General features: G+C 48.3%; 1 protein-coding gene across 3 annotated transcripts in view; it reads left to right on the top strand.

Moving 5' to 3' along the window:
• The window catches only part of PRICKLE2 (prickle planar cell polarity protein 2), a 100,876-nt gene that overhangs the window by 69,094 nt on the left and 19,578 nt on the right, over positions 1–12,204 (top strand). For all 3 annotated transcript variants that reach the window (XM_079316824.1, XM_079316826.1, XM_079316825.1), the window contains one exon: positions 11,305–11,418. In XM_079316824.1, coding sequence (XP_079172950.1) covers positions 11,305–11,418 — 114 coding nt within the window. The remainder of the gene's footprint in view (positions 1–11,304; positions 11,419–12,204) is intronic.

Genomic DNA, 12,204 nt, shown 5'->3' with positions numbered 1-12,204 from the left:
TCTTTGGAAATAGTTTACCTGATTTTTCTTCTAGGGGTGCAAACACTTGCTGTGTGTGGTTATTTCTGGGTGCACTAGAGAGACTTGCAGGGACAGGTCTGGTCTGAGTGCTCAAATGGAACAAAACAGACACGTGATCCTTGCAGGACCTGTGGTTTTCTGTGTCTGTGGATGTAATTGGTAATTGAGGGGGGGGAAACAAAACACCTCCAGGATGGGATTTCTTGTGGTTGTGCAAGGGAAAAGATGTATCTAATGTTTCACTGGGAAAAAAGCAATGGGACTCCAGTGTTTTCAGGGGCTCAGTGCCTGTGTTCTGCCCTCCTGGACTCCTTCTCTCTGTGGTAAGTCCAGGACAGACAGTCAAAGCTGGTAGATAACTCTGAAAAATGGGCCAAAAGCTTTGTGGTTTGGGTTTTCCAAGCATGATGTTTATGCCTTACTGGAAGGAATAGCTTAAATAAAGCTCAAGTCTCTTGGTGCAGGACTGAGTGGGTTGGATTAGACCTCAGTGTGCTGTGTGGAGTGTGCATTGATTCTGCTCCTTTCAGTTTATGTGATTCCTTTGATTTTTATGCTGGTCTTTTATATGTTTAACTCAGAACTTCATTTGCAGTGGAGATGGCAAAATGAGCTTAGTCTTGATAATTGCAGTATGATATGATATGGCAATAATTTTAAACTGTACAAGGAGGCTGGAAGGGGGTGGAAAGCTTTCATTCTTACTGCCATAGCTGCTGTCCTTAAATACTGTGTTTTCCTGTGCTTTTATTCAGACAGGCTTAGGAATTTCCTGAAATATTTTGGCACCACCCGTAGGCTGTAAATATTATCTGTCTGATTAGAGAAAATCCAGTTGTTTGGTGGCTTGTTTCTTTTTTTTTTTTTTTCCCTTGCCTTTATAAGCCATGCTCAGTGCTCACTTAAAACTCCACAGCACCATGTGTTTCATTTGGTGCCATCCAACCATGCAAATCAGGCAGCAGCCTTGTTTTCTGTCATCTTCCTTATGTCAGAGGCTCTCTTTTTGCCTCACAGGAGGCACAAGATGTGGTGTGTGGAGAAATGCAGATGGCTGTAAAGGAGCTCTGCTGATCCTTCATGCTGTGGCAGCATGAACTGGTTGGGTTTGGGGGGAGGACCATACCCAAGCTGGTGCCAGCTGCTCTGGTTGCTGCTTTCTGACCAGGTGTGTCAGCAGCTCTTGAGCACAAGCTGACCCATGTTCCTGTAGCTTTGGGTGGAAATGCAGGTATTTAGTGACAGGTGGCACCTGCCCTGGTAGAAATGGTCTCTAATGAGTACCTCATGGCATGGGCAGTGATTGAAGCCCACTTTCAGCATGGTGGTGACATATTGCAGGAGACTTGTGTGCTTCTTTGATCCCTTAGGTGCTCTTTAAGTGTGGCATCAGGGAATTTGGGGTGCTCAGGAGGAAATAGAAGTCCATTAGCTCTACCAGTAGCTGCTGACATCTCATACATTACTCAGGTTAATGTATTTTTAGGTTCTTCCAGCATCTATTTCTTGCAGAGGTCGTGGTGCTCCTCAGTCTGAACGTTTGTTTTCTCAGAGCACTCCTCAGTCTGATTGCTGGGCCTTTCAGCAAATTTGTCACTTCAGAACTGTCTCTAATCACCATGGAGATGAAGAGCAGCCATAAGCTGAGCCCTGAAATCCATCCAGCCCTTTCATGACTTTCACATGCTGGATGAGCCACTGAGATGAGAAAAGCCAGGTGTGGCTTGGAGCAGGAGCCACACTGCAGGCCTGTGTCTGTCCCTGGGTGAGGAGCAGCCCCCTGAGTTTCCTGCAATCACAGAATGGTTGTTCTGTGGCTGGGGATGCCCCACAGTGCAGGAGGGGCCATTTACCTCCCATGGGGTAGGAGATGCCTCTGCAGTAGCTCACTGGGATGTGGAATTCTGCAGACAGATGTGGCTTTTTGGTCAATGGTGTGTGTATGTGATGTGGAGCCTCTGCAAGGCTGGTGCCTGCCATGGGGAAATTGGTGGGCTCTGCTCTGGCTGAGGGTACTGCTGTCAGGCTGGGCTGAAAATACAGATTAACAGACAGGGAATTTTTCTCTGCCTCCTGCTGTTGGGCTTTTGTATTTCTTTGGACGTGAAACAGATTAAATGAAACAATTTTTTCCGCAATATTCTGCTTTATTAAAATCTCTGTGCAGTATCTGAACTGGGGAGGTAAGTGTTCCTCTGAAAGACTAATGCAATTTTCTTATTTTACTTGGACCACAGCCTTCCTACCTCACTGTCCTTGGGAGACAGGGCTCATGTCTCACTCAGCACAGCAATTTACAGGGTTTCAGTGGGGAGGAGCTGGCCTGCAAACATGACATCGTTTTTTGGCAGTGTCCACAGGTCATTTCAGTATTTGAAGGGTCCCTTCAATCCAGAGCTTAAATTACTGTCATCTAGAGGGGAACCAACTCAAACCTGTAAGGTCTCACTGTACTCCTGGACTCTTACTCAGGCATCAGCTGGTTTGTGCCACCTGTCACTAGTGAAAATCATGTTGGTTATTCAATACCCAGTATTGAAGATAAAAAGAACATTGATCCAGTGTTCATAGACACTGATCCAAACATTGTAATAAGGAGTGGATCTGGAAGTTATCCATTATAATATGTCTTATCAGTATCTAAGACTAAAAAGAGCTTTACTCAAAAACCATAAATGCAATATATTCCTAAATACATTTATAACACAAGGGATTAGGATAGTAATTTAAAAACTGATAGCACCCCTGCATAAGGTATGATAAAAATTTTTCTGGTAAACCAACTAAAATGTATGACATGCCTGCTCAAGAAAGAGGGGTATAAACTGGAAGGACACTGGAAATGTTATTTCATTGAGGGGCCTACAAGAACTTAGTCTGTTCAGCTTAGCAAATTGTTAATTAGAAAAAGTGTTTATTAGAATTGTTCTTCCCCTGTTCATTAGAGAGGGAAGAGCAGTTATCCCAGCTCCAACTTCAGCCCAAGAATGTAGATATAACCTGCCTCCAAATGCATTCAGGCAGGAAATTGGAGGAGGTTTGAAACCATCAGAGGTGTAAGGCTCAGTAACAACCTGCCAGCCAGGAGAGCAACAGGACTGAGCTCCAGAAATCACAATGTGATGAGGAAATAGGGTTTATTTTAGTAGCAATCAGCTGCACAGGATGGCCAGGAGGCTTCTGTGGGGTCTAATCCCATTTGCATTGGAATTCAGTGTTTTATGACAGAAGAGGGACTTCACTTCATAGGGATGCAGATGGGAATGGTGGAGATGGCTGTACAGAAGCAGGGCACAGGGGCTTTTTTTCTGAAATGCTTTTTTTCTGCCTGGAGTTCAATGGTTGGGTAAAGAAATAACTGTCAAAGTCTTGAAATGGGCTAACACCTTTAGAAGTGTGTCCTTAGCAAAGCCAGACTGAGCCTGGCTGCAGAGACACAGGAAGACATCTTTGGGAGCCAGTTTGTCTGCTGGGGCTGGCAGTCTGACAGCTGATCCTCCTTGCACTGACATAAGTTTGAGGGCAGATGCTTGAAAAGAACTCCTTTTGTGATGTTTTTCACATTTTTAGGCAAGGCATGTGTAAATACAAGTGAATATGCAGCCTTGCATTCCTTGGGCCTGTGGTTTGGTGAAATCCAAAGGGGTTATAACATGCCACTTTGAATTTCTGAATACAAGGGATTTCTCAGGATTTCTATCTTTATTGTGTCTCAGTATTAGGAGCAGCTGGTTATGGGCAGAAATTTCCAATTTAACAAAAGATGGGGCTCTACTTCAGCCTCAGTGTGGCTTTTTGTATAGCTCTGGCATGCCAGCATCTGAGAACCTTGCATGTGCTGTAAGAACTTAATTCCCTCTTGTTGTCAACACAGTTGCTCTGGTTGAGTCCCTTAAAAAGTTATTAAAATCTCATCTGAGCTAAAATTAGCAGCATGAAGGTTCAAGGCACCATTTTTCTCTAAGGCAGCTGTTAGAGCTTGGACCTCAAGAGCTTTGCAGTGGTATGAAACTTGTAGCTGTCACAGGGAATTTATTCAGGGGTTAACACACATGTTAATCCCTCTTCTGGATATTTTGCAAGACCTGTTGCAAGGGCCTGAGTTATAAAACCTCCCAAGTTTCATCAGTTGCTGTTGAGGTCACAAAGTGAGGAAAGGAGAACAGAGATGGGGCTACACTGAACATGCATTTACACCTTACATAAAGATTTTCACCATTCTGGTGAGGCAGAAAGGACATTATCTGGGCCAGGCATCTCTGGGGGATGTGTGTCTCACTTGTGCCTGTGTGGCACGGTCACTGTACCATCTTGTTCTTTCTTGAACCTTCTGAGTTCAGCCAAGTGTTTCACTCCTCAAGAGACTGAAGCCTTGCATGCAGCAAGGAAGGAGTAAAACAGACCAAAGCAACCCTGTGCCCCAAACCTGTGTAGCAGTGGGGAGCAGACAAGCTCATTTACAGGCTGGTAGAGGAAGGACAGAAGGGCCATGAAGAGCTGTTTATTCCTGGTAGATGCTGATCCTGACAGAGCAGGGTAGATGGAAAGCTGAGGGCTCTGAGGAGCTGTTACTGGTGAATCCTGCTCCCAGGAGCTGCAGCTGCCTCTCATTTTGCCCCCTTGCACATGTGCACGCTGGAGTATTTTACCCAAAAGCTGCTTTTCAGCACATTTTGAAAAGCTCTCCAGTTTCACTTTGAGGTAGCCCTAAGTCCATCACCTCCCCAGTGAACTCTCTCGGTATCTAAATAGCCCGGCAGTTAGCGGCTCTTGTTTCAAGGCTGGAGCTGTCTAAATGCAGCCTCCAGGCATGGGGCTGTGCCGAATGCTTCCCAGCTGCTGCATGCAGCAGCAGACCCGCACACACAACGCTTTACTCCCTGTGATGCCAGTGCTGCTGGACTTGGGGACAGCTGGAATGGGCAGGAGGTCCTGGAGCTGTTCCCCTGCCCTGGAATAGAGGGGATGGAGAAATGTGAGCGCATCCTATGATGCAAAAGAGCCCATGGCAAAACCACGTGTCTGGACTTTTGCTCCATTTCTGTATCCTGGGGTGTTGTCCTGATCATGGTGAGCCAATGGAAGCTGTAAAAAATCACTTAATCCTTGAATAATCTTGTTATCAGGGAGGGAATCAGCTACTTTTGTTGGATCACAGAAACTGAACAACTTGCCTGATGTGGTTTGCTCAATTCTGAAATTTGAAGAAGATATAGGACGGTCAGCAGAGGTGAAAGGTAGGGAGTGGAAAAAGAAACTGTAAAACCCTGGACTACCCAATAGAAACTTCTCCTGGAGCTTTATTTCAGTGTGAGATTACAGCTTTTCTGTGTTGCAGTGTTATGCTGGTTTACTCCTCCATGCCTTAGAAACCAAGAGCATGTTCTGTGGGATACCTGTGGCAATGATCAGTGATGATCAATGAAGCAGATGATCATTGTCATTCCTGGTGCTCCAGGGGACCTTGAACCCTGCATGGACCTCACAGCATAGACCACTCTCAATGCTGTTGAAAGGATTTAATCCAAATTCAATTTCTGCTTAAAAAAAGACAAATCATGTCATAGGCTTTCCCGAGCGTAAGCCGGGGGGACGCAGGGCCTTCACTCAGGCGTGGCTCTTTGATGCCAGCAGGAAGCAGCTCTTCCTCGGGATCCCTGACAGCCCAGAGCTGCTCCCAAGGCTTGGCAGGAGGATGTGGCTCTGCACTGGGGAGCAGCAGCCTCAGATGCCTCAGTGCCATTAGCCGCGGAGAGCAGCGTGCGGAAAGCCGCAGAGCGCGCCAGAACAAACAGCGCTCAGAAAAATGATTTTTCCTTTGTTCCCTGCCTTTGTCCCTGGGAGTCAGGAGCGGGTTTCCAAGAGCAAAGGCAGCGTGGTGGGATGCTGGGCTGCCCGGCGCCGGGCTTGCTCCTGCCTCCTGCTGCTGGGGGCACGTGGGCGCTCACGGCTCTGGGGTGATGCTGGCTGCTCCCGGCTTTGGGCTCTGGATCCCCCCAGGGTCCCTGCATCCCTGCACCCCGTGCTTGGCAGAGCCAGCCAGCAGTTCCCACTCTTCATTTCAGAGCATCTGGCCCTGCTGTAAGGATTGTTTTGCTTCAAAAACTAAATCAGTGCTTTGTATCCTAATGGCCTTGGAAAAGGAGGACATGCCAGACTCGGGCCAAAGCACACTGAACCCGTTTTCCAGGCTCACACGTGCTGTCATCTGTGGAGCTTTTGTGTGAGTCAACGTGTACAAGCACTTGCAGTGTTTCACAGACATATTGGGAAAGTTATTTGCATGTGGTTTGTTTGGGATTTTTTCCTCCCTTGTTTTTCCAAGGGAGGCTAGCAGGAATGAGAAACATACAAAAGCATCAGGTTTGTTTCTCTGTCAATTTTAAGTGCTCGGTGTAAAGGATCATTAAAGCCTGACGTGTGCTGTTGAGAAGCTGGCACTGGGGAGGAGCAGGCAAGCCACAGGAGCAGCCCTGCTCGCCCAGGCCAGCACAGGCTTGTCAGAGCCACTGGCCGCCTTCCCTCGGCAGCCAAATCCCGTGGGAGTCTGCACGCAGCAGGGAGCCAGGAGAAGGGGCCACAGTCGAGCACACACACACACCAGTGTGCCACCAGCTCCCTGTGCTGCCACGGGACATCTCTGGGTGTCATGGAATGGGCTGCCAGGGCTGTGGCACCCTGGCAAACTCCCAGGGAAATGATGCTGTCCTGGGCAGGGGGAGGGCACTGGGCAATGCTGGTGTGCCTGTGTTTTCAACAGACTCCACTGTGTGTGATGATTTACTGCACTGAGCCTGAGTGGTGGCTGGCTCACCAAGGTCCCCTTTTTGGGGACATCTGTGTTCAGGCACCCTACTGCACACAGGCCAGCATGTCCTGCCCTCACAGGGCTCTTTGCAAAAGCCTCGTGGTTGTTTTTGCATTGGTTTGGTTTGGTTTGGTGAGAGCCAGGCGGGATTGCCCAGCTGGCTGTGCTGGAGCTGTGAGGGCTGAGCAAGTTGGTGCCCGTGCCAGGACACCATGTGCTCCTTTGTAGTCCATCCCAGCCACAGAGTCATCCCAAACAGCCCGGTTTGGTGGGTGCTTTAGGAAGGGGTGTTGTGCTCATGGTGAGTATAACCAAATGCTACTTCCCAACAGCAATTTGTGGTGTAAGAAATACGATATTTCCCCTCCACCTCCTTTAATTCATTGATCAAAGAGATCCTTCATCAATAGCTTGAATTTACAGGATGTTTGCAAACTTTTCCTTCTAGGAGGTGTAAGGCTTTGCTCACAGATATGCTTGTGTGGGTTTTGTCTCTGGTCACCCTGGGACTGCCAGGACAAGCTGCAGTCCTGCCTTTATTTAGAAGGGCCAGGGTAGGTTTGTAAACTGTCAAAGTTAAACTGGAAACATACCCTAAACCTAAGAAGACCACAGAACACAAAGGCATTTGTAAACTAATGTAATTACTTTCCTCAGTGCCTTTGAATAAAGTTGGCTCCAGTTTAAAGGCTTTTTCCTACCCTGTTTTTACATTATGTTCTTTCCTTTCTCCTGGTTTATTTCTTTTTTAATTTCTACCTTCCCCTCCTCCCTTTTAGCATCAAACAGCTGTTACTTTCTAAAATGTATGTCAACTTTTGTTAGCAAAACTTGGTGTTTGGACATTTCCCTTTTGAAGGTGAGAGTAACACCTTGGGAATCTGCTGTGCCATGTTCTGGTAGCACAGAGCCTGTCCAAGTGGGACCTCCCTGGGGCAGGATGGAACTTGCCCAGCCTGCCAGAATGCCATGGCACATAGCACCCACAGCTGTCCCCATGTCCAGTGCACTGGCAAGACCATCCCCATGGCATCTGTGACCTTGTGATGTTGTCTGAAGCCTTATTTTAACTCAGCATGACTTTTTCCAGTCTCCTTTGGGATTTCGGTCATCCAGAGGTGAGCAAAAGTCAGAGTGTAGTGGGGAAACTGAGGATGAAATCTAGTCCAGGTTTAAAAAACCTGTTTTTCACACAGGTTAACTCCTGTGTGTTAATGATGCTTGTTGGGGTAATCACGGGTAGAGCAGGGGAAATAGGAGGATGCAGAGCTGCTGTGTTGTACAGCAGAAGTATTTAATAATAAAACAGTTAGAGATACTGCATGGTTTAAAGAGGAAATGTTATCTCTCTGGGGTCATTGCCCTCACTGTTATCCTTATCTGGGCTGCAGAGCCTGTAAGGGCACTAGAGCCATCAGCAGGGATGTGGGGGGTCTGGCCCTGCAGGGCTCACCAGCTATGGGGCTGTGCATGCTGCAGCACAGAGCTGGATGGAGGAGCATAAAACAGTGACTGACCTTTTGTACAAAAGCAAAGTGCAGACTGAGCAGTTCTAGTTTTCCAGCAAGTTAACACTTTCTGCAGGCTTTTACCCTGAAAAGCCAGATTGATCTAAGAATCCCCTTTTCCTTTTTTGTTTTTGAGCATCACACAGGCCTGTGCCAGCTCAGCTGCCAGCTGCTCCCAGGCCAGGTCAGAAATGCTGTTGGCAGCCAGCTGGGCACAGAGCAGGGACACTGGCAGCCTGTGACTGTCCCTCCCAGTCTTGGGTCTCCCATCCAAGGAGCTGGGTTCATGCCATGGGAATAGGTGATGGATGAGAGAGTTATATGCACAGGCCTGGCCTAATTACAGCCAGATGTTCTGCTCTTCATCTGCCCTCTGGATGGATCTCTTGGGATAGAAGTGATGTCCCAGGTGAAAGGATCTGTGCATCCCTCTGGTTCAAGTTTTTCCCCAGAAGAAGTTGGTAGCTGGAGAAAGCCATTGGAGGTGTAAGGATTTTCTCCCATGGGATGTTCCACAGGATTGGCAAGGATTGGCAGCTGCTTCTGCTCCATCCTCTCCATGAGCACTCCTGTAGAAGGTCCCCTTGGCTGATGCAGATCCAAAGCAAACCCTTTCAGGTTATTTCAGGCAACAGAACACAGGTTGGAGCCTGTTGTATTTATTTTGTTTTGCTTCTCAAACCAAATTGCCCATCCCTGCCAAGCTATGCTGCTGGTGTGATGGGAACCAGTTCCTGCAGTCCTGCAGAGACTTAATGGAAAACTTCCCAGCGGAAGCAGGAGCAGAGCTGGGCACGTACGTCCTGCTGGATTGTGCTCCAGGAAAGCAGCACCCTGGCAGCTGAAGGAAGAGCTCCCATCCTTGGGTTTTGCCCAGGGTGAGCGTCTTGGGTCTCGTTGCTTTAGTAATTTGGCGGCTCTTCAAAAAAAATGTAATTTATGGTCTCCACCAACTTGAAGGACTCGGTGGGCGAAAAAACTTCGTTGCAAGCAATCAAAACACAAGCTAACCAATGTGAGCACAGGGCACAGTGAGCAACCTCTCTGCACGTGGGGAATTTGGCAGCAGAAGGCAGCAGGAGTGTGTGCTGGCTGGGCTTGCACAGCGTGGCCATGTGGAATCCTGGCAGCCCAGGAAAGGGTCTGGTGTGGCAGCTGGGGCATTGCTGGGAGATTTTCAACTGCAAACTCTGCTACAGACTTGCTGTATGAATGTGGGGAGCTCATTTAACATCATGATGCTGCAGTTAGTCCTTTGCAATGTATGTATTTGTTACCTTGTGTAGCATAAGTATTTTAGTGTTTTTAATGTGCTTTGATGTCCTTGGATGAAGGATGCTCTATAAATGCAAAGTAAGTATTCTAATGTATATAGTTTATTTTCTTTTTAACATAACAAAATACTTTGCAGCCATTCTTTCTTTGACAGTTTCCATAGCTGGTGGGTTTGTTTCTGCTGTGCCTTAGCAAAACAAATTTAAGGTTTTGCAGTGGTATATGCTCAGCATGTTCCTTGGCTTTACAACACCAGCAGTTCCCTTGTCGTCAGCACTGCAGACCTGCATGTGGAAATCTGCTAAAATCTCCCTTTTCTGGAAAACCTGATGATGAGGGAAAGGTGGATGGTGACATCAATTTGGGAGGAACCATAAATTGAGAAAACCACTGGAGCAGCTCTTGCTCACAGGTAGTTCTGAATGAGAACAGGGAGTGAGATGAATGCAGAGCAATAATTCCTGAATAAAGCTAGGTTTGGACAGTTATTCTGGAATAAATTAGTATTTCTTCCTGTAGAAGATAACCATGTGTGAGTCACCCCCATCAGCCTGCAAGCTCCCCTGCCAGCCAGCCCTGTGTGACCACCTTGTCCCCATTCCTCCCAGTGACCCACAACAGCTTGTCATCCTCAGATGCTGTGGGGCTGTGCAGGCAGAGTGGACTTCTCTGGAGAGAACTGGCCCAGGTGGTGCTTTCTGGGCCAAAGTCCAAAGCATACAGCCAGGGAAAAAGCTGATCAGAAACCACTGCAGGGGAAGTATTATTTGGGAAAAGCCCTGTGAAAGCTGCAGGCAGCACAGCCACTCCAGAATGAATTGCTGATAGCTGAGGGAGCATCTCGGGGCTAATCCCACCATGGCAAAGGCAGAAAGCTGTGCACACTGGAGAACAGCCTGCATCTCTCCAGCCAAGAGCAGATTTAAGGAAGCCAGCCAGCCCTCTGCTTCTGCCCAAGCGTCTGGAGACATCTGGGGCTGCAGCAAATCCCAATCCCAGCTGAGCTTTCCCTTACCTTTACCTTCTCCTGGTTCTTCCCAAGCTGTTCAACATCAGCGTGGCCATTTCAGAGTGGATGCTGTGCCAGCCAGTCCCCTCCCGGCGCTGGCCCAGCCCTCGAGTGCACATCCCAGGTGTGGCAGTCGGAGGAGAGATGCTGGGGTTCAGGGTGTGCTTCCTCTCTGGGCTGCACTGCGCTCCCAGCGTCGGGCACGCCGTTCCTCTGCCTTTTTAATAGCTGATTTTAATTACACGCTCCGAGACGAAAGAGAAAAACTAAGCCTTCCAACAGATTTTTATCTGCTGTTTATTTCCACAAATTGCTGCAGAAAAAAGCCCGGAGGGGTTTGATGGAGGTGGAGGCTGAGATAGCCGGCAACACGGAGACTGCTGGGGCGCAGCCTTCTTAACCTCCCTGCCGAGGCAGGTGCCGACACATCCCGCAGCCGGCACAATGCTCACGCTATGGAGGCTGACGGAGCAAACGGTAACGCGCCCACCTCGCCGGGGCTGCCACCCCTCTGCCTGGCAGGACAAAAGAAAACAAAGCTGAAGCAGCTCCTGGCTGTGTTTCTCTGCTCACAGTCTCGGGGAAGACCCAGCGCTCGCTGCCTCAGGGGGTGGCTGCTGGCCGGGCACAGGGGCATGGCTCGGCCGGGGAACCCCACTGCAGTGCCCTCTCTTGCTCCCTAGGTGCACCAGTACTACAGCTGCCTGCCCGAGGACAAGGTGCCCTATGTCAACAGCCCAGGAGAAAAATCTCGCATAAAACAACTTCTTCACCAGCTGCCACCACATGACAATGAGGTCAGTATCCCAAAAATGTCCTTGGACATCGGCAGCGCTGCGGGTGGGGAATGGACGCTCTTCCTGGGGCTGCTTGTGGGAAGTGTGGCTTTCCTTTCTCAACTCCTTTTGCTTTTCAGGGGGTTATATTTGAATTTTGATCATGTTGGTATTTAAGTTGCTTTATTTGCTCCCTGCTTTGATTGTTGGAGGTGGGGAATTGTTTGTTTCTAAAGTTAAAATTTTTTATAATAACCTTTCTTGAGTTGTCTGAAATTAAAGCATTTTCTCAGCCTTTGGAGGCCAAGGCCCAGTTAAGAGTGGTTTGGAATGCTGTTGAGATTATCTAGAGACAGATCCAAAATTGCAAAAGCCTTTTCCCAGGTGCTGCTTCCGACTCACCTTGGAGTGGGAGTGAGTGTGCTGAGGAGGGGCTTCACCTGGGCTGAGCCTCACGAGCTGGGAGAGCCTGCGAGGCCACAGGCTGAGTCAAAACCAGTCAGAGCAAAATAAACCTTCTTCCGTCTCACAAGAATGATGTGAGGCAGCAGAAAGGGTCTGGTCTTTGACATCCTGATCTCACCAGTGAGAACACTGACTTCTGGTAACCCACAAAATTTCCCTGTGTAAACAAAAAGAATTATTTTCACTCTACTTTCTGAAGAAGCCGCTCTGGGAAATACATGCAGGTAACTTGTTTGATCTCAGTCAGTTTTTTACAAGTTTGCCTGCATGTGGCTGGATGCCATGGGCACAGCACTGTCAGCATGGGGGGAGCTCCAGGCTCAAAGAAGGGACTTCTTCCCG

The sequence above is a fragment of the Erithacus rubecula genome (genome assembly GCF_903797595.1).
Source record: "Erithacus rubecula genome assembly, chromosome: 13".
Lineage (NCBI taxonomy): Eukaryota > Metazoa > Chordata > Aves > Passeriformes > Muscicapidae > Erithacus > Erithacus rubecula.
The sequence above is the reverse complement of the archived record's forward strand: the minus strand, read 5'-3'. Positions and strand labels throughout refer to the sequence as shown.